Here is a 27,810-nt window from a genome sequence, read left to right as displayed (position 1 = left end):
TCAAGCAGTTGGTGAGGTCGCTAAGGACCCCGCCCCCCCTCACAGCAACACGGAATGTTTCCATGTGCACCCACGGCCTCTTGTCCCACCACTGGGCACCACTAAGAAGAGCGTGGCTTTGGCTTCTTTACACCCTCCCTCCGTACATATTGGCCATACATGTTTGGCCTCTTTACACCTGCCCATCCATACATATTTGTGTACGTGGATAAGATCACCCCTGAGCCTTCTCTTCTCCCGGCTAAACTGGCCCACCTCATGGCCTCTCCTCACAGGAGAGATGTTCCTCTCAACTCCCTAAACTTATAATCCTACTTATGCACATATACTTTCTCTTTCCCCCTCTCTGAGCAATAACTCCACAATTATTCACTTCTTGTTCACTGTTGTGTGCACAAGTGCAACGTTCTTCATCCAAGTAGAAAGTTTTGGAACAGATATCAGATCCCACACCATGTTTGCAACAGCATCTTAACAAGTCCTACAGCTGTTGTTCTACACCACATTTTTGCAAATATTTTTTACGTTACCTATGCTTCAGAAAGTGATCTGTTAAGTCAATGTTGGGCAGATTACTGTACATGAAAATGATTTTATCAACCCATAGGAAACCACTCTGAACAGTCACATTAAACACATTTTTGCAAATTCCCTTGACAAAACAATAGGAACATCCAAAAAAATTCTACTAAAAAAAGAACATCAGCTTTTGTAGATATTAAAATTTGTAATTTATAATCCAAATTCAAAGTGTTCCTCATTCTTTTCTAAATTAGATTTTTAAAGAAAGACAGCTGTTGCTTTCTAATTAAAAAAAAAATTACAAGGCTGAGAAATAAATGTCTCAGCAGCTGCAGAGCTCTCTGGAGTTGTAAGCACACCTTGATATAAAATAAATATTAGGTGAGCAAGGATTTAACTGGTTTTTGCAATTTACATCCACATTCTCACATGCATTGAAGCACTGGTCACTGATGTTGCCTGGTACTGTGATGCAATACAAATAAAACAGCAAGTGTCTAGATTTAAACATTACCCCTTTTACTAGGTGGGACTGGAAAGACTCCACCACTCCTCCCTCCTTCACGTGTCTGTTTAACATCTTCTACCTGTCCCACAGGAGAGGAAGGGAGCACAAACCCAGCAAGTTTTTTAAAAGCTACAGAGAAACAACAAAATAAAGTCACACTTACAAAGAACACTGAGCAAGACAACAGATGGAAAATATACGAAGGAAAACGTACCGTAAAAGGTTACATTCCAGAAAAATTTTAAGAGCAGTTCATGTATAGGCATAAAGCTTGGCACATTATGGAGCAGCTACATAGAAGCTACTGAACCCGTCTGGGGTGAAGGATTACGTGGAAAAGTGTGCTCTGTACACACCAGAGAGAGCTGGGGGCCTCAGCTGCTCCATCTGAGCCATCGGTGGTGTCTGACAGGATGGCTGCATGGTTTCTTCTGCAAGCTTTCTTCACCTGGCAAAGGTTTCTGGACGAGGCCAAGGAATGAGTCTGTCTGATCAGTTGGTTCAAGCACCTGTTCAAGCACCTCTTAAACAGCAATAAATGCGTCTCTTTTCCTTAGCTTCTGCTACTTGGAAAAATGCTTGAGCAAACCAGAAAAGCCATTCCACGTTGGAAAAAGAAGCCTCCACTCAGGGATTAGAGGACAACCAGCAAAAGCTTTCCCCTGCACACAAGGCCACAGCTATTTCCTCAACTTAGGGCGGGGAATTTGGGTCCCCCACAGGCAGCAGCTCCTGCCAGGTCAACTGCTCCCACATGGTCTCCTCTGCATGGGCTACAGCTCCAGCGTGGGGTCTGCTCTGGTGGGGGTCCTCCACAGGCCGCAGCCTCCGTCAGTGCAGGTCCACCTGCTCCACTGTGGTCTCCTCCACGGGCTGCAGCGTGGAACCCTGCTCCACCGTAGTACTCCATGGACTGCAGGGGGACAGTCTGCTTCACCATGGTCCTCACCACAGGCCGCAGGGGACTTCTGCTCAGGTGCCTGGCGCACCTCTCCCCCTCCTTCTTCACTGACCTTGGTGCCTGCAAGGCTGTTTCTCACGCCTCTCTCTCGCCCAGCTGCTGATCCCTAGCATTTTTTTTTTTTTCCTTTCTTAAAAATGCTCGCACAGAGGCACAGACGTTGCTTATTGGCTCAGCTCTGGCCAACAGCAGGGCCCTTATCTAACATGGGGCAGCTTTTGGATTCTTCTCGCAGAATCCACCCCTATGCCCCCCCCCGCTACCAAAACCTTGCCACGTAAACTCACTACACCTGCACACAAGGCCACAGCTATTTCCTCAACTTAGAGCTGGGAATTTTGCCCTTGAACTTAACCACTGCCCATGTTTGTTCAGGCACGAGCAGTCTCTCGTGGCCTTGTTTTGCTCCCACTGACGATGACAAACCCCACCTTCACTAAAGAGGAAGTGGGGTTGCATTTATGGGCAACATTAAAAGCCACCAAGAAATGCAGAGCTCTCTCACTCCATCACCTTACAAAGTCTCCAGACACAAACCAGTCTTGCAGACCAAGAGCTGTAACGCATTCTGCCTTGCCAGCTGGCCTGAAATATAAACAGACAAGGCAGTTTGGTAAAGGAAGTTAAATACATTTTTCTCCATATGATCTCTCCTCAATCTTGCTCTGTTTTCCTCTTAAACACTGAGAAGATTCTCCGATTAAGCGTTGCTGTTTGACTGTGAGACCATCCTTATAAGAGTTAAACGTTGTCACACATGAAATGCTTATGTATCATGGAGGAGAATATTGTGGAAGAAGTAAGGCTAGTAGCAGGATTGCTACCCTGGACTTTCAAAGAGCCAACTTCGACCTCTTCTGGGACCTGCTTGGGAGTATCTCATGGGCTAGGTTGCTAGAAGGCAAGAGTACTTGTGAGAGCTGGGCTACATTTAAACAGCACTTCTTCCAAGCTCAGGATCGGTGCATCCCTAAGAGTAGGAAATCAGGGAAGGGGGGCAGGAAACCTGCGTGGATGAGCAAGGAGCTCATCGATAAGATCAAAAGGAAGAGGAAGGTCTATGAAATGTGGAAAAAGGGCCTGTCCTCTTGGGAGGAGTATAGAAGTGTTGTCAGGGCCTGCAGGGACTTGATGAGGAAGGCTAAAGCCCACCTAGAGATGAGGCTTTCAAAAGAGATAAAAGATAATAAGAAGGTTTTTTTAAAGTATGTAAACAGTAGAAGGAAGACTAGGGATAATGTGGGTCCCTTGCTGAACGAGGGGGGTGTCCTGGTAACGGGAGACGCCAAGAAGGCGGAGATACTGAATGCTTTCTTTGCTTCAGTCTTTGCTTCAAGGACTCCCCCCCGGGACTCCTCAACCCTGGCGGGAAGAGAAAGGGTCAGGGAAATGGAGGGCTCCCCCCTGTTTGACGAGAGAGTGGTTCGGGAGCGCTTGAGTGGGCTCAATGCACACAGATCCATGGGTCCCAATGGGATGCATCTGCGTGTGCTAAGGGAGTTGGCAGAGGTGATCGCCGAACCACTCTATCATCTTTGAAAGGTCCTGGAGAACAGGAGAGGTGCCTGAAGATTGGAGGATAGCCAATGTCACTCCGGTCTTCAAGAAGGGCAAGAAGGAGGATCCGGGAAACTACAGGTCAGTCAGTCTCACCTCTGTCCAGTTTGTTCTGGATGCCATCTCCAAGCAAGTGGAAGAGAAGAATGGTATGAGGAGTAGTCAGCATGGATTCACCAAGTGGAAGTCATGCTCGACCAACCTCGTTGCCTTCTATGATGGCATCACCAGCTGGGTAGATGGGGGGAGAGCAATGGATGTCATCTACCTTGACTTTAGCAAGGCTTTCGATACTGTCTCCCATGACATCCTGATAGCAAAGCTGAGAAAGTGTGGGATGGAGGAGTGGACAGTAAGGTGGGTTGAGAACTGGCTGACTGGCCGAGCTCAGAGGGTGGTGATCGGCAGCACAGTCTGGCTGGAGACCTGTAACTAGCAGTGTTCCCCAGGGGTCGGTGCTGGGTCTGGTCTTGTTCAACATCTTCATTGATGACCTTGATGAGGGAATAGTGTCTGCCCTCAGCAAGGACGCCGATGATACAAAGCTGGGAGGAGTGGCTGACATTCCAGAAGGCTGTGCTGCCATTCAGCGAGACCTGGACCAGCTGGAGAGATGGGCAGGAAGAAACCAAATGAGGTTTAATAAGAGCAAGTGTAGAGTCCTGCACCTGGGAAGGAACAACCGCATGTATCAGTACAGGCTGAGGGATGACCTGCTGGTAAGGAGCTCTCTGAGGAGAAGGACCTGGGGGTCCTGGTGGACAACAGGTTGACCATGAGCCAGCAGTGTGCCCTCATGGCCAAGAGGGCCAATGGGATGCATGGGATGCATTAAAAGGAGTGTGGCCAGCAGGTCAAGGGAGATGATCCTCCCCCTCTACTCTGCCCTGATCAGGCCTCACCTGAAGTACTGTGTCCAGTTCTGGGCTTCCCGGTACAAAAAAGACAGGGATCTCCTGGAAAGAGTCCAGCGGAGGGCCACAAAGATGATAGGGGGCCTGGAGCATCTTCCCTATGAAGAAAGGCTGAGACCTGGGTCTGTTCAGCCTGGAGAAAAGAAGACAGAGAGGGGATCTCATCAATGTGTATAAATACCTGAGGTGTGGGAGACAGAGGGATTTGGCCAACCTCTTTTCAGTGGTTTGTGGGGATAGGACAAGGGGTAACGGCCACAAGATAGAGCGTAGGAAGTTCTGCACCAACATGCGAAAGAACTTCTTCACAGTGAGGGTGACGGAGCACTGGAACAGGCTGCCCAGGGAGGTTGCGGAGTCTGCTTCTCTGGAGATATTCAAGGCCCGTCTGGACGCCTACCTGGGCAGCCTGCTCTAAGGAACCTGCTTTGGCAGGGGGGTTGGACCCGATGATCTTTCGAGGTCCCTTCCAACCCCTTCGATTCTGTGATTCAACCTTGGTTTTGTTTCTTCTAATAACACACAAGTATACCAGGCCAAATAGGAGGATGTTTTTTTTTGTCTGTGTGTTGTATTACCGGTGATGTGATTTGCTGAGCCATAACCATACAATTAATTGCAACAAGCTTTAACCACACCTTGTACAAGCAACACAGATGGAGCCAATAAAGAAAGCAGAAAAATGCTTGTTTTCATTACTGTATCCCTAGAAATGAAATCCCACTCCAAGAAAAATAGTGTTAGACATAGGCAAAACATCTAAAACACACATCTCTTCTCTCAAATATGAGCAGGCTTTTAAAGGGAAGTTTTGAAACCATCAAAAGAAAAATTACATTTTCAGTTTAAATTGATAGCTATTTAAGAAACACCTGCTTGTGGTTAATTTAACCTATACTTTCTTTCATCCAGTAGAAGCTTTTTTTTTTGTTGTATCCAACAGAAGAATACGTGACAGTTGACTTGATAGTTGATTTGTTTTAATAATTTAAGGTAAGTATTTACACTTTTATTATGAAGACACATACAGAGGAATAAGGGGGGGGTTCTCCAAAATGGAAAGCTCGATTGAAAAACTTGTTTCAAACATTTCTCATTGAGCGCTGAAGGAATTTTCACAAGCATTTAAAAAGATTACCACAAGTTAAAGTAGCTTTATTTTATATAAACACTGCACACTTAATATAAAAATAGATTCTATTTAATAAACATACATACACTATAAACAGCTGTGAAAGTTATTCCAAAAAGTAAACAGAAGTCTGCATTTATATTTCAAGCAATTGCATAGAATTTGTTCATGCAACACTCAAATTCTGTAACATTGATCATGAAACAGTTTTTTTCCCCTTTCCTCACACTTACATATATATTTTTTCCTTCAAATGAGGAATCATTGTTATTGGTTCAAGTTAAAAAAAAAAAAATCAAAACCACTATCTTGCTGAAGAGCCTGGGGATCCCATGACATTCTTTTCCAAGTATTTCTTGCAGCATTTTCGTGCATTTGAGTTTGGCAACACGCTGAGCTGTGTGACAGCAGAATTTGATTTGTCAGACCCAAGGAATGAAGTACGCTCTGGATTTGTTTTCATCTGGCCTCTACTGTAAAACTTACTACTGTTTTTCACTTTGAGATTCCTGACATGGCCATTGGTAAGTTCTCTCCAAGTACCACGAACACTTTCATCGGCAGTGGAAAAAGATTCTTCACAGGATACAAACTTTGCCTGGACGTTCGCATTGGGTTTTTGTTCAGGATGCACCACAGGCATATTACTACTATCCAGACACAGACTTCCATTCACAGAATTCCATTCACTGCAGCTACTTTCATCCCTTCCAGGGATTTTGTGAAAATCTGAGTCTTGAGTTCTTTCAGCTGTAGTTTTCCAGTTTCCACACGATGGTATACATTCATCTTCTTTCAAAACTAATCTTTCATTTTGATTCTTCAGCATGTGATGAGATGGCCCTGAGACACCAAGGCCATCTGTAAGGCTGTCTGCATGCATATTTTCTAACTTGACATGAAAGGCAGATGGAGAGGCATTCTGATGTCCTAAATTACTAGTTGCACACAGGAGTGGTTTATTTACATTTATGATGGGGCTGTATTCTTCTCTGCTTCCATCTTCATTTGGATAAAACTCTAACAGATGATCTCTTGTAAAGTCAACCAGATTTTTAGTATTATTCCCATTCTGAATATATGAAGCATCTGTTTCAGGAAGCATATGTTGTGTTTCAGCCTGCATTGCATCAAATTGCTGTCTCAAGTCACGAGGAACGAACTTATGAACAACTTTATCATTAGCTTTCTCGGTAATACTTTTGCCACAAGATTTGCTTTCCATGCGGTTTAGCCGACTTTGAGATAGGCCATCTCTTTTTGAGTACTCTCCTCCGGTTGGCAGATCAAAATTTAGCAGCAGAGCTACAAGGCCACAGAAGGAAACGGATTAATGGAAGGAAATGTTAACACTGGAAGAAAAAAGGGGCGGGGGGTTATTTGTTTGTATGCCTTTTTAAATAAAGATTTGTCAGTATTAGCACTGTCAAAATGAGCAGCATATCTTTACGTATCTGTTCAGAAGCTTATCGAGAACTAGTGCATCACCATACGCCTGCCTTTTCATTACTGCATCCATTAAATGTGCATTGTTAAGCAGGAAACAGCTATAGATCGCGACTAACCTGAGCGGGTAGTTTTGCTCTGGGATGTGTGTCGAAGAGGCGTTTCAAGTCCTTTAGCCATTGTAACAAGCTTGCTGGCAGCATTCATTATTTTCTTCTCAGCTCTGACGAGAATCACAGAACATGAGAAAAAATTAAAAACCAATTCCTTTCAGATTGTACTTAAAACTATTGCTAGCAAGAGCCAACAAACACTGAGAAGACAGTATGTCAGACTGCTCAGCAATTCTCAGGCATCAAGCTCGGCAGTGACCCTGTGCCAGCCTTATCAGACCGGCAGCACTTCAGGCTGCACAACTGATGCTCCAACACAGCCTGAATTGCCAGTGGACTAACAGCATTATGCTAAAATTTACATAGCTCTTTCAAAAAGAAATTTCCAAACATGCTTAAGCTCACCCTTCATAGTTCCCATTATCAGTAAGAAGTTGCTGAAGACACGTCAAATAGTATTTCCGCATTTTCCGTGCTGTCTCTTGGCGCTCTCTTAAAACCTCCACTCTAATCATAGCGGCAGCCCTCTCCTTACTTCCACGGATATAATTAAGCATATCACCTACACAAACACACTTCATTAGCGCTAGTTTAACCCAGGATGGGAAGGGAACAAAAAACAAGCAAACAAAAGGACATTCGAGCTAGTACCAAAAATCAGACACAGGAATTTAATTGGCTCGCTCCACATCTTCAGCAGCATTTTGCCAGCAGAAGGGGCAGGGACCAGAGAGGAATGTCGGCTGGCATATCCAGCACCAGGAATTCTTCCACAGAGGTACAGCTGGCACTCAGGGACCCACTGCCCTCCAGTAAGAGTCGGAGCTGCACTCGAATCCTCTCCTCAGCCAGATGCCTGCTGACTAAGCCAAAAGGGCCAGAAAGCAGGACACAGCACAAGAGAAAAGCAGATGCTCCCTCACAACAAGTTGCTGGGCTGGCAGCTGCTTTACGGGAGAAACAAGATCAGCGCTCCAAATTGCCTTTACCATTTAACAACACATACATAATGTAGTGCTACAAAGAAATGAAGGCAAAACAAGGCTTCACCCCTCCAAATGAAGCTTGCCCAGCATCATGCCAACAACTCCATTTCTCACATTCACTCCAGCAGGAAAGCAAACAGCAGTTCTTAGGTGACTTGGCTGTCAGACTCCTGTGCAAGCTGGCTCAAGGATGAGGAAGCAACTGACGGAATTATTTGGCTCTCTTAACGTTTTAGCTAAGACTCTAGAACTTACTCTTAATCTTGCTCACGGTTGTAATGTACAGAGCACGCATTTCTTCCAGCCCTTTCACCGGGCAGCAGGACGTGCAGGGTTTTGAGACACCTCCATCTGACAGTGACCTGAAAAGCATACAAGTCACACACCACAATATGAGTAGCTTAGACCTGGTGAGCATCAGCTATTAAATCCTTTAAAAAGATCCCTTTTAAATACCTTGGCGGTGTTCCCAGGTCTCTCAGTTTAGCCTTCACCTCAGAGTTTTCGGCAGTTAGAGCTTCAAGAAACTTCTCATTTCCTAGAAAAGCAAGTAACAAACCATAAAACACTGTACTTGCCTACACTCCAGTCAAGTTCAACATCAGACATCACAAAAACTGCTGCCTCTGGTAGAAGAGCTCCAGGTCACAAAGCTTCACCAGACAACATTCAGCTATGGCAGCAACTACCATGCAGAAATCAAACATAACACATTTTAGTAAAGCCTCAATACAAAATCATCTCAGACTAATTGTCACCGGCCCTCAGCACGCAGCCAGCACAGCCAAGCCATTCTGAACTTCCCTTAGCTGACTCCCAGTGCGAACCTTTGCGCCGTGCTGATCTTCAACAGCAATTCCTAAACGTCACACATCACCCACGTGCCCAAAATGATTCTAACCCAACCCGGCTACTTCCAGAGCTCTACTGCGACCTCCTTTTGCTGAGAAAGCATGCGCTGTCTTCAGCTAATTAAAACAACCACATGAGGCTGGAACCCCGTTACAGAATGGGGCGGCAGCACCGATCGAGTCACTGACCCCTCGCAGTCTCAGCAAACTCCCGTCCGCGATCATCTGAGTCTCCACAGAGGTCTCCAAACAGGCAGCAGCAGGAGACTCCTAGGCTGAATTCTCAACTGTTCACTTATTTATTTATTTTCCAAACCAACAGCCAAACAGGGGCTTCTGGAGTCAGCTGAAGGAAACTCTCCCAGCTGGGAAGACTCACATGCGGCTGACTTAAGTTAAGAAACTCACAAAGACTGGGCCACTTCCAGGAGAGCAACGGCTTCCTTCCATAGCCAGGACAGGGAGCTCTAGAGCTTCTAGAGACAGAAGGGCTGCACTGCTTGCATTGTTTGGTGTTTAATAGATGGTTTGTTATTTTGGTGTTGAAGGAATTCAAGCCACATTACAGGCATAAAGCCAAAGGCTCTCTTGGGCTTTCTCACTCGATGTTTTTTGGTTGCACAAGAACTCAAACTAAACAGAAAGCCCCAGAGAGACTTTCATGCCTCCCATGAAGTTTTGCCACAGTTACACAGTCTCTGGCTTAGCCGTAGCACATGTGACAGCTTTGAGAACAGCTACAACGCTCAACCATACACAGATTACACAGATTACAAAAGAGGAGGGAACAGGGGAAGGTGAAAGGGAGAAGCATTGCCCAGGGGAGTCACATTGCCTCAACTAAACCCAAAACAATCGGAAAAACTACCAGGCCGGGTGAAGTACCATTCCCAATACAACCGTGTCCTTGACATGATGGCAGAATTCCCTGTCTTGTCTAACAGCAGCAGCAGCAAGGAGTACGATTTGGTCGTCAAAGCTCTTGCTGAGTACTTACCCATTTCAAGACAGCATCTAGACCATACCCTGCTCAGCAGTCTCAACACCGGCTTGCTTACGGAACTATCACACACCAAAGGCTGTCGCATTCCTCCATCTACAATGTTAGTCGCAACAGCTACCTCTCCCTCTACCAGCCAGAGGCTCACCAGCCAAGACTGCTACTAACACACTTAGCTGGATGGCACAATCTGCCAGAGTGAAAACAAGCCCAATACCTCCATCTGTTCCAGTTCTCTGCAGGGGTGGACATCTTCTCGGCTTTCTTTGTGTTTCTGCCTGCTGACCAATGCCGTACGAAGGAGGTGTCGCCAGGTCTCCAGTTTCTCCTGTGCCTCGGGGCATGCTAGGGTATGCATTTTTATTGACGCTACTCACTAGCTCTTCATATTTCTGCAATTGAAAAACACTCTCTGAAAACCCAGCACAGAACCACACAAAGAAGAAATAAAGGCGTGCCACAGCATACTGCTTAATTGCTTTAACTTAGCAGGAATAAAAGCAAGCAACCCAAAGGAGACCAGTAGACCTAGTAATTGTATCCCAGGTGCTTTAGCCCTGCAAAAGAACTGAAGACAGCAGCTCAAATCAGGACATGATGAGTTTTGAACAGGCTCCCAGACTTAAGATGGCAGGTGCACCTCCTTAATTTATCTGTCTCGGTGCTATAAAGGAACGCTCCTAACCTGCTATTCCTCTTCTTCAGACACTGGGAGTGTTAGAGATATGCTTAGCCTCTTCCTTTTCACTCGCTAGCCGTGCCTTAGCCCTCCCTCACAGGTCTAAAGGACTCTTCCTACCAGTAAACGTAGGTAGGAGTCTGACTTCTCAAAACCCTCTTCTGGTTGGCACTTACCACTTACAGAAGAATTACCTCTTTCCATTCTTGCTTGTCCTTTTCCAGAATTGTGTGAACTGTTCTTCTGTAGGCCTTCTGTAAGCATGCCTTCAGTTTGCCTTTGCATCGATTATTTAATTGATCGGGAGCATCAGAACACCTGTCCTCCCAGGAACACTTACTAGCTGCGCACTCAACTAGCTCTTCATGGACTTCTTGCAACAAGTGCTCAAGCTCAACCAGAATCTTCTCCTCACAACGACTGATCTCATCCTGAAGTCTCTTTGTTTCCTGCGCCTCCCACTCCCGCTGCTTCTGGTCTAGTAACATCTTCATTTCCGCCTCTTTCTGGGCGGAGAGACTGTTCTTCTGCTTTGCAAGATCCTCCTTTGCGGTGGCAAGTACCTCGTTAATCTTGTTTCTGTGGTCATCCAAGAAAAAACGGTAGTCTCTCTCATTCTGCTCTTGTATCCGCAAGATTTCTTCTTGCTTTTCTTTGTTCCACTGAGCACGGGCTCTGGCTAGTTCTGCTTTGATAGCCGCAGGCATTTCTTCTTTCTTTAGCTCCAACTCCTTCCTGAGAGAAACCACCTTTTCCTCCAGTTCTTTCATTCTTGCTCCAGACCTCTCTGTATTCTCATGTTCTTTCTTCCACTTCTCTTCGGCAGCTGAGAGAATCAGGGCTAACTGATCAACATATAGAACAGACCCGATCAACAAACACAGAATTCATATTAAAGCGTAACTGAGTAAATAATTAAGTGTACCTCAAAGTAAAGGAATAGCTCAATACCGTCACCCATATGAAAGTGTTTTCAGCTACCTGTTTTGCTGCAGTCCCTTGGTGTTCCCTTTCACATTTTTCTTCTTCTGTCTTTACATTTACTTTATACTCTCTGAGGTCTCTTAATACTTGCAGCCACTTGTCACGAGCTTGGGTTAAAGCTTCCTCTACCTGTGAACAGGTAAAGAGCCTGCTTCAGTCGCCATCCCTGGGAACATTTTTATTATTACTTTCACATGGCAGCGAAAGTTGTGCATGGCAGTTACAATGGATCCAGGCAAACTGAACTATTTTTTTGTTACCTGGATGGCAAGGTGTTTACAGTATTTATTTTCCAGTTCTATTTCAAATTCTCTTAAGGCCTCTTCAGAGGACATATTTTCCTTCAGAGCCTTCTCGATCTGCAGCTTCTGATCTGCAATGATCCTTGCTAACTCTTTGAATGAAGCATCATCCACTACTGTCACTCTGTCAGTTTGGCTGCCACAGTCATTGCAGTCAGCTACAGTTCTTCTCATTTCTTCCAGCCTATTTCGCCATTCTCCTTCTATCCCTCCAATGACTTGTTCTATATTCTAAGGAAAAAAAATACATATATTTTTAAGACAATCTGCCCATTATTCAAATATAAACACACCTGCACTGGCATTTAACAAGCAAAAGTCAGCTTACACTAGTAAGCTTCCCTGACAGCAGAACACCAAAACCATGCTCTGAGAGCACCGAGGTTCTTCCAAGCCACGTCTCTACATTTCTGAAAAGCATCAAACCTAACGCTTTGAGGCGCTTCTTAGTCAGTGGGTCCCCTCACGCTCTCCCACTCCCCCGCGCCCTCCAAATACACACTTCCCGCTATCTGTTTGTTAAAGGAGATGATTTTTCTTCCTCCTCCCAGCTTTATTCTGTGTGGAAGGAGACAAAAGAAGACTTTCTCAGGATGACCAAATCAAACAGAATACAAAGCATAAACATTCAACACCCAATTAGTGTGGAAAACTCCAGCATGTTATAGCTGTGATTACGGTCTGTATGCTGCTTTACAAGGTCTAATTTTGCAAAGATCCCAAGCATACGTCATACCTACTGACTTCATCAGAAGCGCCTGAAACAGCAGACCCTTAACAACCACCTCAAACGGCAGAAGCACAATGAGTAGGTCTAGTGTACATACATACAAGTCCTCCTTCTGAAAATAAATTGGTTGCTTCATTTGGTTCATTTGAAATCCCCAGGTAAAAGCTCCATACCTTTTTTTCTTCCTTCTCCCAGTGGACTTTGGCTAACGCGACTTCCTTTTCAACCTGCTCTCCTTTTTCTTTCAGCCACTGCTGCTTTGCTGCTCTCATAGAATCACTGTATTTCTCTTCAAGCTTGCTCCTCAGAAGGTTAAGAGACTCTTCTTTTTCTTCTAGAAGCCATTTCTTGAGCTTGGCCAAAAAAAAAAGCGGCAATAATACTAAAAACACACCACAGATGAAGCATTCTCCAACATACAGCAAATTGCTCTGGTACAAAGCAATGAGAATGCATGAGATGCACGACGCACTCTCTAGAGCCTGACTTTACCAACAACCGCTAGCACAGGAGATTTAGCTCTCAGAAAGAGGTGTTGTAAGGCACAATATCAGAGGTTACTACAGCCTATTGCCCTAAAGCACATTCTCTTATCTAGCATCCGCATCTCCCAGCGCTTTTTCAGCTGCATCTCTTTGCTGTGCTGGACTAAGCAAGACAGCTGACCTCCCTTCAGCCATTCTGCACTCATAGCTTCAGGAAAGCAATGCTGTTAATCAATGCTGCAGACTCCATTCGCTATTACTTAAAAAGAAAAAAAAAAAAACACAGCATTTGCACATCAGGTTTCTACAGGGAGAAGGAAACTTGCACTGTCACTAAGGTCTTTTGGAAACAAGCTCGAGATTGCAATAGCTCACGCTGCTGGCTGAATGGTCTCCAGGAGTCCACTTTATAAGAAGGACAACTGTGGGAAAAGGCATTGCCATTGGAAAGTGTTACTGCCACTGTACGTTAAACCACACAGCACAGCAGTAGGCTAACTTATAAGCAGTGTGACCTATTGATTGTTCTTTCTGATACGGCTGCATCTCTTCCAAGGCTCTGCTCCAAACAAAGTTCAAGCCACTCCTGCACATTACATTTTTAAAACAGGATGAACTGAGAGTGGTGTGTAGGTATGTCCAGTAGTACCTTCTCTTCTTTCAGCTGCTGCTCTTGCTCAAATTTCTGCTTTAAAGTAGCTTCCAAGGTGTCCTTCTCACCACAGACCGCTATGTAACATTCCTTCACCGTAGTCATCTCTCTGTTCAGCTCCTCTATGGTAGCCCTTCACAGCACAGATTGCTCATTAGCAAACAGTCTTTACACTCACAGGACACTCAGGCTGTTTTAAAAAAGCATAACTGGCACCAAGGGCCAGACAGGAGCGGGGATGCTTCAGGAACAATGACAAAAAAGAAGAAAAAGAAAAGAAAAAGAAAAGCCTTACTTCAGCTGCGAGACCCTCTCTTCGTGACTTTGTAGAAGCTGCTGGTTTTCTGCAGCATACTTCTCGATCAACTCTTTCTCAAACTGGGCTTTCATATCCTCATGATGTCGCTGATAAGTTCTTTCACACCTACAGTTCCAGGAAAGGAAAGGAAAGGAAAACACGCTTTAGTCCCCCTTGTAAATGGAGTTCTGCTCTTCTTTAAGCAAGAAACCAGATTTCCAGTGCAGACCCCTCCCCACAAACAGCTGGTACACAAACACACACGCAGGATAAAAATATCACAAAAGAAACAAAACAGAGTTAACAGACCTACCTGTCAAGCGCTTCTTGCTTATTCTCATCAAAATCTTGAACAATCTTTCTCATCTGACAGCAGAGATCCAGGTTTGAGTTTTTCAGTTTTTCCTCATTTTCTTTCAGTTCTTCAATAGTCAAAGTATGTTTCTGGACAAAGAGAAGTCAAGTAACAGGCAGGTTTTAAGGAACCTTTTATAATGCAGGCTTTGGCACTTTTTGTTTTAAACGGAATACACAACATTTTTGTCTCACCTGAACTTCTTGCAGCAAAGTTTCATTTTCCTTTCTGAGTCTCCAAACTTCTTCTTTAAGATTATCAAGAACTAACGGATTGGCCACCAAAGGATCATTTGTATTCTTCACGGCCTAAAAGTTAAAAAAAATTATCATAACTTTCAAGATTTATATGCTTTGAAAATTGATACTTTAAAAACAGTTACAGCTGTTGAATAAGTATTTTACTTAGAGAAACTAAAAAACAAAAAACCCGAAGTAAAGTATTGCAGTGCAAATATAACAGTATCACTGTTATCCTTGAGAAACAGCACTACAAATTTTTTTTTAAAAAGCACGTACTCAACATTGAGCTCAATGAGTGTTACTATCCAAATCAAGAGAGTATGCCTATGAAGCATACTATATTCCTGTCCCACATCCCGGTCACAATGTACAGATTACAAAAGCAGAAATTATAAATCCAATCATATTACAGTTGGAAGTTAATTAAGTGGTCGAGAGAGGCATAATATCAGTGATTTTTCGTGGATCACAGAATGGTTTGCATTAGAAGGGACCTTTAAAGATCATCTAGTCCAACCTGCTGCCATGAGCAGGGACACCTTCCACTAGACCAGGCGGCTCAAATCACAGCACTCTCAGACATATATAGTTTAATTTTGGGGTGGTCTTGTTTGGAGTTGGATTTCATGATCCTTGTGGGTCCCTTCCAACTCAGGATATTCTGTGACTTCCAAGGATGAGACATCCACAACTTTCTTGGGCAACCTGTTCCAGTGCCTCTCCACCTTCATAAACAGAGAATTTCTTCGTTACATCTAACCTCAGTCAACCCTCTTTCCAGTTCAAAACAGTTATCCCTTGTCCTATCACTACATAGCCTTGTAAAAAGTCTCTCCATCTTTCTTATGAGCTCCCTTTATGTATTTGGAAGGCTCCAATAAGGTTTTCCTGGAGCCTTCTCTGCTCCAGGCTAGGAATTGCAAGCTCTCTCAGCCTTTCTTCATAGGAGAGGTGCTCCAGCCCTCTGAGCATTTTTGTGGCCCACTCTAACAGGTTCGCATCTTTCTCGTGCTGGGGGCCCCAGAGCTGGATGCAGTACTTCATCCAGTAGTGGAGCAGAGCGGGAGAATCACCTCCTGGGACCTGCTGGCCACACTTTTTATGCAGCCCAGCATACAATTGATCAAATTACGGCATGAATGCAATGAGAAGGCAATCTATTTAATGTCTCATCCATGATACCATCGGCTTTCTCAGAGAAATTACAAGTCTTTTGGGATAAAGAAAACCTACTTTCCCCAGTGAAATACAGTTCTTGTAGAAAAGCAAAGTGGTTATTAAGTGTTATCAAGCAAATAATCCATCATATCAGAACTGACCTAATAAGATATATTCTGCCCAAGTTCTGCTATTCAATTTGTTTCTTTTTCACCAAAGATAAGAAACAAGACATCATGAAAATGACTATTTTCCTTAAGATCAAAGACAGATCTGCTTAATTGCTGTGACCATAGCTCTCATTAAATTCTTTGACCTGTTTTCATAGTAAGTTTAAACGATGGTTTGGCTTGCTAAAACCCAGTACATCTTTACAAGGACTTAAAAAAGTGTAAAAAGAACAAACCTCTGACTCTTTCGATGCTTTTTCTGCTTTCAACAACTGCTTGAATTCCTCTAATGTCTTCTGGCAATCCTTAAGATCATTTTGTAATTGAGTAATCTGGTTTCTCTTCATTTTATTACTGCTCAATAAGCGTTCCAATTCAGCTTTTAATTCTACAATAATTTCGTCTTTAGAGAGTTCTTCGTCCATGCCTCTGTTCTGTATTATACTATTAGGGAAGACATAACCAGATCAGCATTTAAAAGACAAAACACACTTATCTGAAAGGTAGTGCAACTAACAGTACCAGAAACACAGAGGAAAAAAGAATGAAAGAACACAAATACAAAAGCCATATGTTTTCTCATCAAGCTGCAATTAACAGCAGAAAGAACAAACTTTCTGTATGTTTCCACAAAAGATCCATTCTCACATGACAAAGTACTTCAAGACAACTTGATTGGTTGTTTTAAAAACAGCTTGGGCATTAAGTAACTACGTGGAATCTTTGAGCAAATAGGTATCCATGCAATAACCCCTACAAACAGCAAGAAAATCAAGTATTTCCACAGGCAAAGATATGGCTGCTTCTTATTGAGAAATTACGTTGCACTCCATATGCAGTTCAATTGCCCAAATATATATATATATAAAATATATATATATATATATATATATATTATATCATCATATATACATATAATATATATATATATATTTGATGATATAATATATATAATATATATAATATATATATATGTATATATGTATATATGTATATATATATATATATATATATATATATATATATATATATATATATATGTTCTCTACTACATTCCAGATTTTTACCCACATAGAGCTACAGTTAAAGCAGGGTTCAAGTCTTGAAGAACACCAGGCTATTCTCACATGCCATGCAACGCTGACTAGGCATAATAAGTGAAAGTCCTCCTTACTTTGCTACACATGTTAAATGCTTTCTAATGCATTCTCATGGCAATTGGTAAAAAAAAATGGTTAGGGGTGTTGTTTCTTAGCGTAGGCTTCTAACTTATACCATGAAGACAAACCTATTTCATTTCTACAACTTCCCCTTCGCTCCAGAAAAACACCAAAAAGAAAGGAACAATAACATAGTCCTTATGAAACCTGAAAATTTATTAAAGCAGAAATTAGGTATCTAATTTATGGTATTAGTTCAGTTTCCTATTTCCCAGATTACCTGGCAATACAAGCAGTATTTCAAGTATTTACCAGAAAACCTACATATTGATCCAGTAACACCATCTTTTACTAAAGAAACTGAACTCGCACATTACTTGTATAATTTCTTGGGGATTTTAGATTTGTCTTTCAGTAAGAATCATTCAATACCTGCAGAACCTTGAGTTTTCCTGGGTGATTTTTTTAATTCCCAAATCTACATAGGAATCACTGAGGTTTGTATGCAGCTCTCCACCTGCATCATTCAAAAATACTCCATATTTGGCAGCAGATTCATAAAAAGTTATTTCTTCTTTCAATTCCATTAATTCTTCCTTGAAGTAAGAGACAGAAAAAATGATACTCAAAGAAACTACAAGTAAACATATTAAGACCATGGTAACTCTTCTAAAGAAAACAAATACATGGAGCTATTCTTTCTAAATACTATCTAATTATTATTCATTACTTGAATGATCTAGCTTTAGGTGGTGTTTTTTTTACACCATTATTGTTGATACCTCTAGCAATGCATATGTTAAGACTACAAATTAATTAGGTAATATTTTCTGTCAATTAGTACATACTATTGTTTCTTTCACAGTTGATACATGAAACAATTATTTTTTCTTCCCTCCTGACACCCTGTTGTCATCCATTTTATTATAGCAGAAACATATATAGCTTATTACTCTAGCACATACTAGGATTCATTACTTCAAGATGACAGATTTAGACAAGTCAAATACCTGAGCTGAACTGGAAAAATAGATTTTCACTGATATTTTAGAGGACTCCCTAGCATTCCCTCTTGTTGGCAAAACGTAAGTTTCAGAAGGTAATAACTCCAAACATCCCTATAGGCCCCCTATATGATATCCAGCACACTGAATTTACATTCTTTTTTTTGGAAGCAAGTTAGACAGATGTATGATATGATTTGTGCTGATATACTCCCCCACGTTTTAATTACAAAAATAAAAAATAGAGTTCCAGACATAATACTGGGAGATAAAGTAGTAGGTAGTTGTTTACTGAAGGGAGTTGTGCTAGCTTCCCCAACAAATGAATAAGAATTTCAACTACCAACCTGTTAGCTATAACGCCCTTCCCTCTAAAATCCAAACCAAATTAAAATCAAACTAAACATTACATATTTTATAAAATAAATTAACCTGCAAAGCCTTGTTCATGTTATTGCTTATCATATGCGCAGACTGAGCTTGTTGCAATTGAAACCGTAACTGATTTGTCTCCTGTATTGAGCCTATTGCAAGGGGGGAAAAAAGGAGAGAAAAGGTAAATCAAAAACTTGCAAGAAAGACTATGCAATCTGAAAAAAGATCACTGTTAAAAATAGCCACGTTGACTCTGGTAGTAAGTGTTACTCTTTCCCTGAACTTGCTAATACAAAATACATAGAACAAAGGCAAGAATACTTCTCACTATATCAAACAGGTGAACTTGGACTACTACAGTTCTCCAATTTAAACAGCAATTTGTTTTAAACTTTGGGAACTACGGTAACTCTGTTTTTTCAAAAATTTTATAGTCACTTTAAAATTAATGACATCAGGAACAAGATCTGCCAAATGTTTGGTGTGCCAGGAAGTTAGCAAAAACAGGACCATCTTAGAAAACAGGCCACTTTCACCTCCTCCACAGGCAAGGAGTTTAGCTTTATGAGTTTGCAAATTTATTATTGGTCTAAGGCATTTGATAAATATAGCATGGAGAAAAGTCATGGTGATTGGCCAATTGGCAGCTATATCTTAAATATCATATGTATTACTTATTTGCTACATAGTACAGATCTAGTAAGATTTTTCTCCTCCTTTCTCACTACCAGGCTCTCTAGAGACTTTTCTTCTAGACTACCACAGTTCTCAAGCAGAACACACACTTAATCCAGGATCCATTAAGAAAGACATTTTATTTTGGATTGGATTTAGGTTTGGATTCTAAGAAAGGACATACCTAACTATTAGAAGACTTCAGCGTCTAAAGGTAGGCACAAGTCACATACAAAAATCAGCAAAAAAATCTCACACACTATTGTTACTGATATAAATTCTCAAGAACCAGTCTCCGGCCACAAAAGCAATTATTTTCAAATTCAAATCTCTCAGATTTGAATTTTGAATGGCAATTCAGGGTTGTTCTTTTACTGTACAAGAAAACAGCAAAGCTCTGCTTCTCAAAGACCTATCTATTGAAAACTGCTTCATGTCTGTTTATACTGAAACTTCACAAAATGAGGAGCTTTAATTCTGCTACTGCTGTATTTAAATTGTTGGTTCCATTTCAATAGGAACACAGATTTGCAGTTTCATACTTCAGAAAATTTGAGTCATATCTGCAAGAAAAGATAAGGTATGAGTACAAGGCTGACCTGTTTGCAGTAAGTTTGCACACTGCTTTTGGCTTTCTTCTAGACTTCTTGTCAATCTATTTATTATTTCAGTTTTTTCACATTTGGTTTCTTCAAGCATTTTCTCAAGTTGCTTAATGTGCTCTCCTAGATTTTTGCAGAGTTCTTTCTAGAAAGAAACATTATTTTTATTCATGTTATAAACATCTACCCATCCAGGACAGCTCCAGATACAGAAAAAAAGGCAACACATAAAAGACGTGAGGAAAAAAATATCAGTCCTAAGGGGAAAGAAAGGCCAGCCAAATTAACCACAGCAGAAATGCTATCCTTGGCTAACAAGTCACCTCTTACAGCAACTAAGTTTTCACTAAGAGACAGTAAGTATACCCATATATAAACATACATGGATGTGAACCATTTTGTGCTTCCTAGAGCAGTTCGTTTCTGACATATCGGATAGGCCCTGCAATTAGTGACGTATACTTAGCTCACTGCAGAGAAATCAAGCCTTCACATTATTTACCTTAAGCCTGAGCTTAAATCATCTTGTGTCTACTGAGCTTAAGACAAGCTAGTAAGTTTCAATGCTCCCACAAGAGGGATTGTAGTTTTTTACATGATATTTAAAGTAGACATTCATCTAGCACTGCTTAGCTAGGTGTAAAGATGAGGTATTCTATTTCCTTCTGACTTTTCTATTTTCTTTTAGAATCAGTTCTCTCTCTAAAGACCCCAAACATAACACCATAAAAACATTTTTTTTAGTAGTTGTATAAGCAGTGCTAAAAAGTAGTGCTTAAAGACAGAAATTTTGCAGTGTTTTCTCATTTGCAAAGATGATTCAATTCAAACATACAGCCCATTTATTTTTATGCATATTTATGTTACAACAAAAAATTATAGAAAGTTCTTTAATTCTATTTCTTTCATGGGAAAGAAGATGACAATTTATCAAGGTCTGCCCACAGTACACTGTTTGAATATATTAAATAGCACGATGGACTCTTATGACATAAGAGGTAGAGTAAGTCGTATAACTATGTGACACAAGGTTAATTCTTTTCTTTCCCGGATAGATTCCTAGGTAGTCAATTCAAGAAAAGATTGCTCACAGAATGAAAGCTCAATAGGGATGCTAAGACACTGAATTCTTGCCTCCTCCAGTAAAACAGAGCCTCTTTTGCATCTGCTCTATTAACAGTTTCAAGTTACAACTGCCTGGAGATGTTTACAAACACATACCACACAGGTTTCATAATATTGAGACTTATATAGAATCTTCTTCCCATTCAGCAAACACCTTCCATAAGGAGTTATTTGGATTATAGGCCAAGAAGTGCGGTTTTGGAAATGAGGAGTTCTCCAGCTTCTGCCACGAAGTACTCAGTGTCCTATAATAATTTCTCACCTGCTCTCGGAGTGCAGATTTTGTAACATCAAGGTTCTGCTCTAATGACAATACTTGCTTTTCATGCTTCTGCTTGAGTGCTGAAATAATGGCATCATGCTGTTCTCTGGCTCGCTGAAGGGCATCTGATCGCTGAAGTTCTAGCAGCTGCTTCTGCATGCTTTCCATGGCTACCTCTGCCACTTTGGATTGCTTCAATATCTGTAGGAAGAGTATTAGAGTAGCTCCCAATTACATTTATTTCACCTTTGCTCCAATATTCTGTATGTCAAATCAGTTTTTCATGCAAGAGTTGCTAAAAATCCTCAGATACTGCCTAGATTTTAATACAAGTTATTTTTCCACCAATACATTCCATTCATTCACCATATATTCATGCTTCTGCAAGGATTATGAACAGCGTGCTGTGAGATTAGCAATGATATTTAATGCAAATGCACTACAAATATCCTGTATAGATCTTCTACAATAAGCAGTTTAAAAATATTTATATTACCTGCTCTTCCTTGGCAGTAAGAGTCTGAATTTGAGTTTCAAGTGCCTTTATTTGACCTTCAAGATGCACTTCCCGTTCTTTTCCATTCTGATAGAGTTTTTGAGATTCATGAAGGCTAACAGCCAAACCATCCTTTTCATCTGAAGTGAGAAACATAGTAATTGCGTGAGAAACACAGCCACACACACAGCAACTACATGGAACATGACTGTTCAGTATCCTTGCTCTACAGAACTATTCTGTGAGCTCTCTGTCTCATACTATAGGCAACAAGCAGAAGACAGAACACAGAGGTTCAGTTAGTCTCCATCTGGCAACCACTTTCTTCCTCTGATAGCTGGAAGCACTCTGATACGTTGTACCCTCAGAAGTCACGTGGAAACCATCCTGTTAGCACTCAGAACTATCATCATCCCTTAACACTTCTTAAGGGAGAAATAAAATAATTCCCCCACAGAAACAGTCAAGACATCAAAGTGGTTGACAAATAGTCTTCTCTCTCCTGCACTCTAAAAATTACATTCTTAATTCTGTAAGTTCTTAGCATGTTTCTGTAAGAAAATGAGAGAACAAGACAACCACTAATCTCCACTATAGCTCTGATCCCTTTGGAAGGCACATTTCTCCTGTTCTTTGTTGTTGTTGTTTCTTTGTACTTTTAGCACACTACTTTTGCAAACTTCTCATTTTTCTGAGCATTTCTGATGCCAAACACATGGGAACTCTGAAGTACAATGGTAGTCTTGAGAAACAACGCATTGTAAGTTCAGACAGTTACGCAGCCAAGCACTAATGAAGGGAATTTTCTTTAAAATAGTGTTGTGCGAGAGGGTTAGGTCCCCATAATCCTGAGTTGAGTTTGTAAACATGATCAATACTTGCAGAGACACTACATAAATCGTAGTTGCTAGATATAATAAATAAGTTCGCTACAAAAAAGTTGCTAGATATGGATAAAAGCTAAAAATCAGAGATCAGTACAATATTTTACCTTTGACCATTGAAAGCTGATGACTCAGATACCTAATCTGCTGTGCACTCTTTTCTAGCTTTTCATTAAGTTCTTCCAGTTGTCTTTCTCTTGCTTTATTTAGAGCTTGAAGCTGAAGAATCTGCATATTCTCTGAAGAATCTGCCAAATTTCAAATACAGTATTCTGACAAGTCAGCACAGTCAATGAGCCAAACAAGTTGTGACCATAAGTAATTATTGCCCCAAGGTATTTCTTCCACATAGTGCCAAATTCAATGTTAGTTCACAGCAGTATATCATGTTTTATACACGTTTGATTCACATCACCTGAGTTGCTCTGTTAGGTTTGAATTTCGTTGTTAGCACCTACAATTCTCCAGCCATCAATAACAACAAACCCAGAAAAATATTTGCATGATGTGAATTCATGCTCAGTTTAGTGGCAACTGTAAATTTTCAGGATGGCCAACAAGCAAAGTAGTTCTGTCATTTTAAGTGGACTTAGCAGAAAAACCTCAATCTGGCATCAATCAACGCATGACTCATACAGTACAGCACTTCATTATTTTCCAGTATTATCAAGACATAGAGCACCAGCACAACTTGAGATCAAGCCATCAGAAGGATGAAATGTGTTGTTTTTTGTTCTTGGTCTTTTTTGTTCTTGTTGTTCAGTCTCAACAGTCAAAACTACATTTAAGTTGTCTGAAATTCAAACACCCCAAAGAGAAGCTGATTTCTAAATAACGAGGAAAAAATCAAATAAAAATAGGCTATCCCAATATAAGTCCAGAACAAAATAAAAGATCATATATATATATACACATATCTCAAAATACTGCTAGCTGTTCTCTAAAATTTACTGAAACCAACAGGTTTTCTGATGATGATTTCCCATGGACTTTTCACACAAGCTTATTTCAAGTCTAAATAAGAAGCACTTACTTTCATCATTGCCCAAGAATTCATTCTGCAAATCTTCAAACATTTCATTTCTTCTCATTCCTTCTGAGGTTACTGGAATTTTTTGGTGAATTCCATTTTGGTATGGTTTATATGTCACTTTGTAAGTTTCCGCTGACTGGCCGCTAACAACTTCAGATGCAACAAACTGCTGTTTTGACAATATATAAGAACAAAGAAATGAAAGCTACAACTGTAGTTTTCCATCAATGAAAATATTTTCCCTTTTTGCTTTACAGGCTGACACTAAAAGCAGCTCTATTAACTCCTCTTCCTATTTTCAGGCTCCAATTCAGCACACATCATTCAACTGAGATGGAAATTTCAATGAAGGTTTCTGCTTTAGCAGATTGGTGAGGCATCAGCTTCAACAAAGTCATCACACACTTAAGTGCATCACATTCATTCTACCTCATGGACTTTTACCTAGCCAAAAAGAGCAATAAAAAAAGAACACACACACACACAAATCTAGATATCTAATGCTTTCTTGTTTTCATATACAAAATTGATTACAGAAGCCTTCCATCGCTGTTTTAACTGATAACAACAGAATGAAAACATTTGGAAATATTACTACCAGCAGCTAAAGACCTATGAAAATTTTCACAAGGACAGAAAAATACATAAGCTTCTGAAATACCTTAAGATGTTCCTTTGAAGCATCTGGAAAGTTTATTATTTTACTTTGTTGACAGTTAAATTCTGGTTTATGGCCATTTGTATACTGTCTAAAGTTTTCAGGAAGATGATACAAATTGTTCTGTTGGTAGCGCCTTGGACCATTAAACCCATCTCTACCAAGAAAGACATTATCTGGATCCTCTTGACTGTTCTGGCCACAGTAATCTTCTTTAGCATCATATAAACATTTCTTCTCTTCATTAAGTAGGCCATTCCAACTCTTGGCATGTTTTTCAACATGATCATCTTGCTGGTCACATAGAAATTGTTCAGGATACAGATTTTGTCCTTCCTTATAATTCTATAAATGAATAAGAGGTTTAGAATTTGCTCTCTGAAAACTCAGATTTTTCTTTGTGGAGTTACCAGCCCTCAAGGTCAAAATACTTCAGATAAATAGCAAAGTATGCCACCAACGTAAGAACTCCTCTAGTGAATTCAGAGAATATTTAGCGTGTCACTACTGACAAGCAGTTCCTACTCATTACACCTCTATTTAGATAAACTTACGTTTTGAGGATCAACGATCAATGGATGATCATTCCACCGTCCATCAGGCTTCTGAGGCTCAACTGATCTAGAGAAAGACAAGACGCTTACCTAGGGTACTACGACCTCAACCAAGCAAAACAAACAAACAAACAAAAAACTACTTCATTAAAGTAACTGGCATCTACTTTATTTCTCAAAGAGCCCCTGCCATACTGCCTACTGCAGTACAGCACTCCTTTTACGTGGATTACTCTCATTTACCCCATCAGCTGAGACTTGGCTCTGCTCTCAACAGCAAAACTTAAGTAAGAATAACAAAAAATAAAGTACAAAGGGACTTACTGCTCCTCACTCTCGTGAATGCTACAGTCTGAATAGCTGGAGAGCTGGTCTCCACTGTCCTCCAGCATATCATGGGGAAGGTCTGTCAAGAGTTGTTGCAGCTGAAGCAGAACAAACCATATGCATTAGACACTTTTCAAAAGAACCCATAGGACTTCATGCAAAGACAAGCAGACACAGATGAAAGAGGCCACTTGCACAAAACCCTGACTTTCTTCCTCCATTGAAAAGGACATCATTCCTTGACAACACTGGAATTCACAGAGATTTGCACCACGCAATGCTTAAGAGACTACAGTTACCAACCTAGGAATTTTTCTGGCAAAATCCTGTGACAAAAAGAACCACACCCAGACCAGTTAAGGGAGAGGCTACTGGACAGATGTGTCCTAGGATAATCTGTTACTTATCATGCTGAGATTTCTCCTCCCTATACACCAGGTAAGAGGTACTGGACATTCAAAACCTGCTCTTACTGAGAGAAATACACATGTAAAAAAACGTTTCCTTACTCTTAGAAACTCATGTGCTTCAGTTTGTGCTCATTGCTTCTGTCACTGGGCAGCACTAAGAGCACGGCTACGTCTTCTTTACACCTTCCCTTCAGGTATTTACGAACATTGATGAGATCACCCCCAAACTTTATCCTCTCCAGGCTGAACACTTTGCTCCCAGCATTTCCTCATAGGAGAGCTGCTTCTCTCAACTCCCTGAACAACATTCTTTATCTGAGTAGAAAGTTTTGGATCTGAAGTAAGGTTCTCTACTATACTTGCAATAGCAACTTTACAAGTCATGCATCTATCGTTCTGCTACACGTTTTTGTGAATTTGTCTTTACATTACCTACGCTAAAGAAAGGGATACCTTAAGCAGATCTCAGGGAAGTTACCTCATGTGAACATGATTTACCAACCCATACAAAACCACTCTGTACATTCATATCAAATGCACATTTTTGCTAGTTTCCTTTATGAAACAAAGAGAATAGAAACACCTAAAATATTTCCACTAAAAAAAAAGGAATATATTTTTCTAGGTATTAGAGTATCTAATTTATAATCAGTAGCTTATAAAAGTGGTTCGTTGTTGTTTTCTGGGCTAAGTAGGTTGTCATAGAGAGCAACAGTTTTCTTTCATAAGTAATTACAGTAAGTATAAAAGCTGTGAAAAAAAAAAAAAAAGACCAGAAAAAGTAAGTGACTGCACCTTTTGGCAGTCTATCTACTGCCTCAGCAACAGATTACAGCCTTTCAGCCTCTACATATGCCATTGCTTAAGATGCACCATCTCATTATCTCATACTTTATATGCCACTTTTGCAAAAGTCTGTACCCTGTGTTTTGCTCATATCAAAGAGAATATAAATCTAAACCAAAATGGTGGTACGCTAGTTATGAAAACCTTCACATAAACTTTCTTTTTTTTTCAACCTCTTGTTCTCTTGCGTAGTCCTCTTGGTCATAGTCTTCATCGTCATGTTGAGTTTGTAGAGCTCCACTATCAAAGTCAAGGGACATCGTGGTCTAGCAGTGTTTTTGGGCATCCAGCAAAGCCTATCACAAGACAAGAAAACATCATACATGAGTAAAAGTAGGGAGGAAAAAGGTATATACCGAAAAGTACCACGCTCCCTTCCTAAATTAAGGAACGAAACACGAATATTTTTGGCACAAACGCTTCAAGTTATCTGTGTGGTTCGCTTGAGTGACTTTTTGTTTCTAGGTGAGAGGGGTATTTTTCGTTTCTAAGCACCTTCTAGGTGACGCCATGAAACGACACCAACTCGCGTAAGGCGCGGTACCTCACTTGGTGCCCTAACGCTGCGTTACAGGAGCCCTGCGGTGACGACCACGGCCCCTTCCCGCCTTGCCCCGCATGGAGCTGCGAGAACACAAGCGCCGGGCCGGCTCCCCACCGAGCTGCGTGACGACGAGGCTCGGCCTCCCGGGAGCTCGCCCACCCCCGCCGGCAGCACTCTCCTCACTGCACCGGGAGCAGCGCGGGGCGGCGACAGCCTCAGGCCCGTCCCCTCAGCGCGGCCCCGCCGGCGATACCCGCCGGGCCCCACAGCCGCCGCCGCGCCCCCCCGCTCTTCCGTGTGACAACCTGCCCTGCGCCCGCCGCCTCGACTGACAGGGGAGCGGGCCAATCACCGCCAGGCTGCGCAGGAAGGAGGCGGGCACACGCGCCCGTCCCCCGTAGAGTTGGGCTGCGCCGCAGAGCTCCCCCCCGCTCGTTCGAAAGCAGGCGCGGAAGGAGGCGGGAAGGAGGACGGCGCGCCGATTGGCTACGCGGTCGGCCAATGGCTCGTGGCGGTTTGCGGAGGGGGCGGGTCTTCTGCGGTGCGCGCGCGCGTGGTGCGGGGCTTGGCGGGAGGGGGCCGGGCGCCATCTCGCAGCGAGCGGGGGTGGTTGCCTGGCAACGCGCCATAGCGTCGCCGGAGCGCAGTTCCCGGAGCCTCCAGGCAGGCCCAACGGGGCGGCGGCTCGCTATCGCGACTTATGTCGTGACGGCAGCTGGCAGCGCAGCCCCGAGGGGGGATCTGGAGGGCCTGTCGTCGTCCCGCTCCTCGCACGGGCGTGCCAGAGCTGTCCTCTGGCCGTGCCCGCGC

The 27,810-nt window shown here is 42.0% G+C and overlaps 1 protein-coding gene across 9 annotated transcripts; it reads right to left on the bottom strand.

Annotated features, from left to right (window-relative positions):
- Positions 1-5,425: 5,425 nt before the first annotated feature.
- Positions 5,426-27,354, bottom strand: CEP152 (centrosomal protein 152). Of its 9 annotated transcripts, none has more exons than XM_040569760.1 (27): positions 27,254-27,354; positions 26,630-26,752; positions 25,198-25,298; positions 24,874-24,940; positions 24,323-24,664; positions 23,662-23,830; positions 22,736-22,876; positions 21,745-21,884; positions 21,249-21,449; positions 19,859-20,006; positions 18,642-18,733; positions 17,638-17,801; positions 16,282-16,489; positions 14,670-14,783; positions 14,434-14,564; positions 14,118-14,246; positions 13,820-13,955; positions 12,859-13,038; positions 11,914-12,186; positions 11,651-11,782; positions 10,864-11,514; positions 10,208-10,382; positions 8,596-8,677; positions 8,395-8,501; positions 7,559-7,715; positions 7,160-7,263; positions 5,426-6,899 (listed from the first exon to the last, which is right to left on the bottom strand). In XM_040569760.1, exons 2-27 carry the CDS (start codon positions 26,714-26,716, stop codon positions 5,899-5,901), a joined length of 5,232 nt encoding a protein of 1,743 aa, XP_040425694.1. In that variant the 5' UTR covers positions 26,717-26,752; positions 27,254-27,354; the 3' UTR covers positions 5,426-5,898. The 9 variants fall into 9 exon arrangements, with proteins under 9 accessions (XP_040425694.1, XP_040425693.1, XP_040425695.1 ...); XM_040569759.1 differs by having other exon boundaries at positions 27,001-27,328; XM_040569761.1 differs by having other exon boundaries at positions 27,306-27,325.
- Between the last annotated feature and the right edge of the window lie 456 nt (positions 27,355-27,810).

The sequence above is a fragment of the Cygnus olor genome, chromosome 11 (assembly GCF_009769625.2).
Source record: "Cygnus olor isolate bCygOlo1 chromosome 11, bCygOlo1.pri.v2, whole genome shotgun sequence".
Lineage (NCBI taxonomy): Eukaryota > Metazoa > Chordata > Aves > Anseriformes > Anatidae > Cygnus > Cygnus olor.
Note: the sequence above shows the minus strand (reverse complement) of the source record. Positions and strands in the feature narration are given on the sequence as shown.

What these genes read in the sequence shown, in the direction of transcription:
- CEP152 (XM_040569768.1), bottom strand. Translation starts at nt 26,716, where the DNA reads ATGTCCCTTGACTTTGATAGTGGAGCTCTACAAACTCAACATGACGAT. An exon ending in ACATGAACAAGGCTTTGCAG is followed by an intron (nt 17,802 to 18,641) that starts GTTAATTTATTT and finishes TCTTACTTCAAG; the next exon opens with GAAGAATTAATGGAATTGAA. An exon ending in AAGCAAGAAGCGCTTGACAG is followed by an intron (nt 14,247 to 14,433) that starts GTAGGTCTGTTA and finishes CTGGAACTGTAG; the next exon opens with GTGTGAAAGAACTTATCAGC.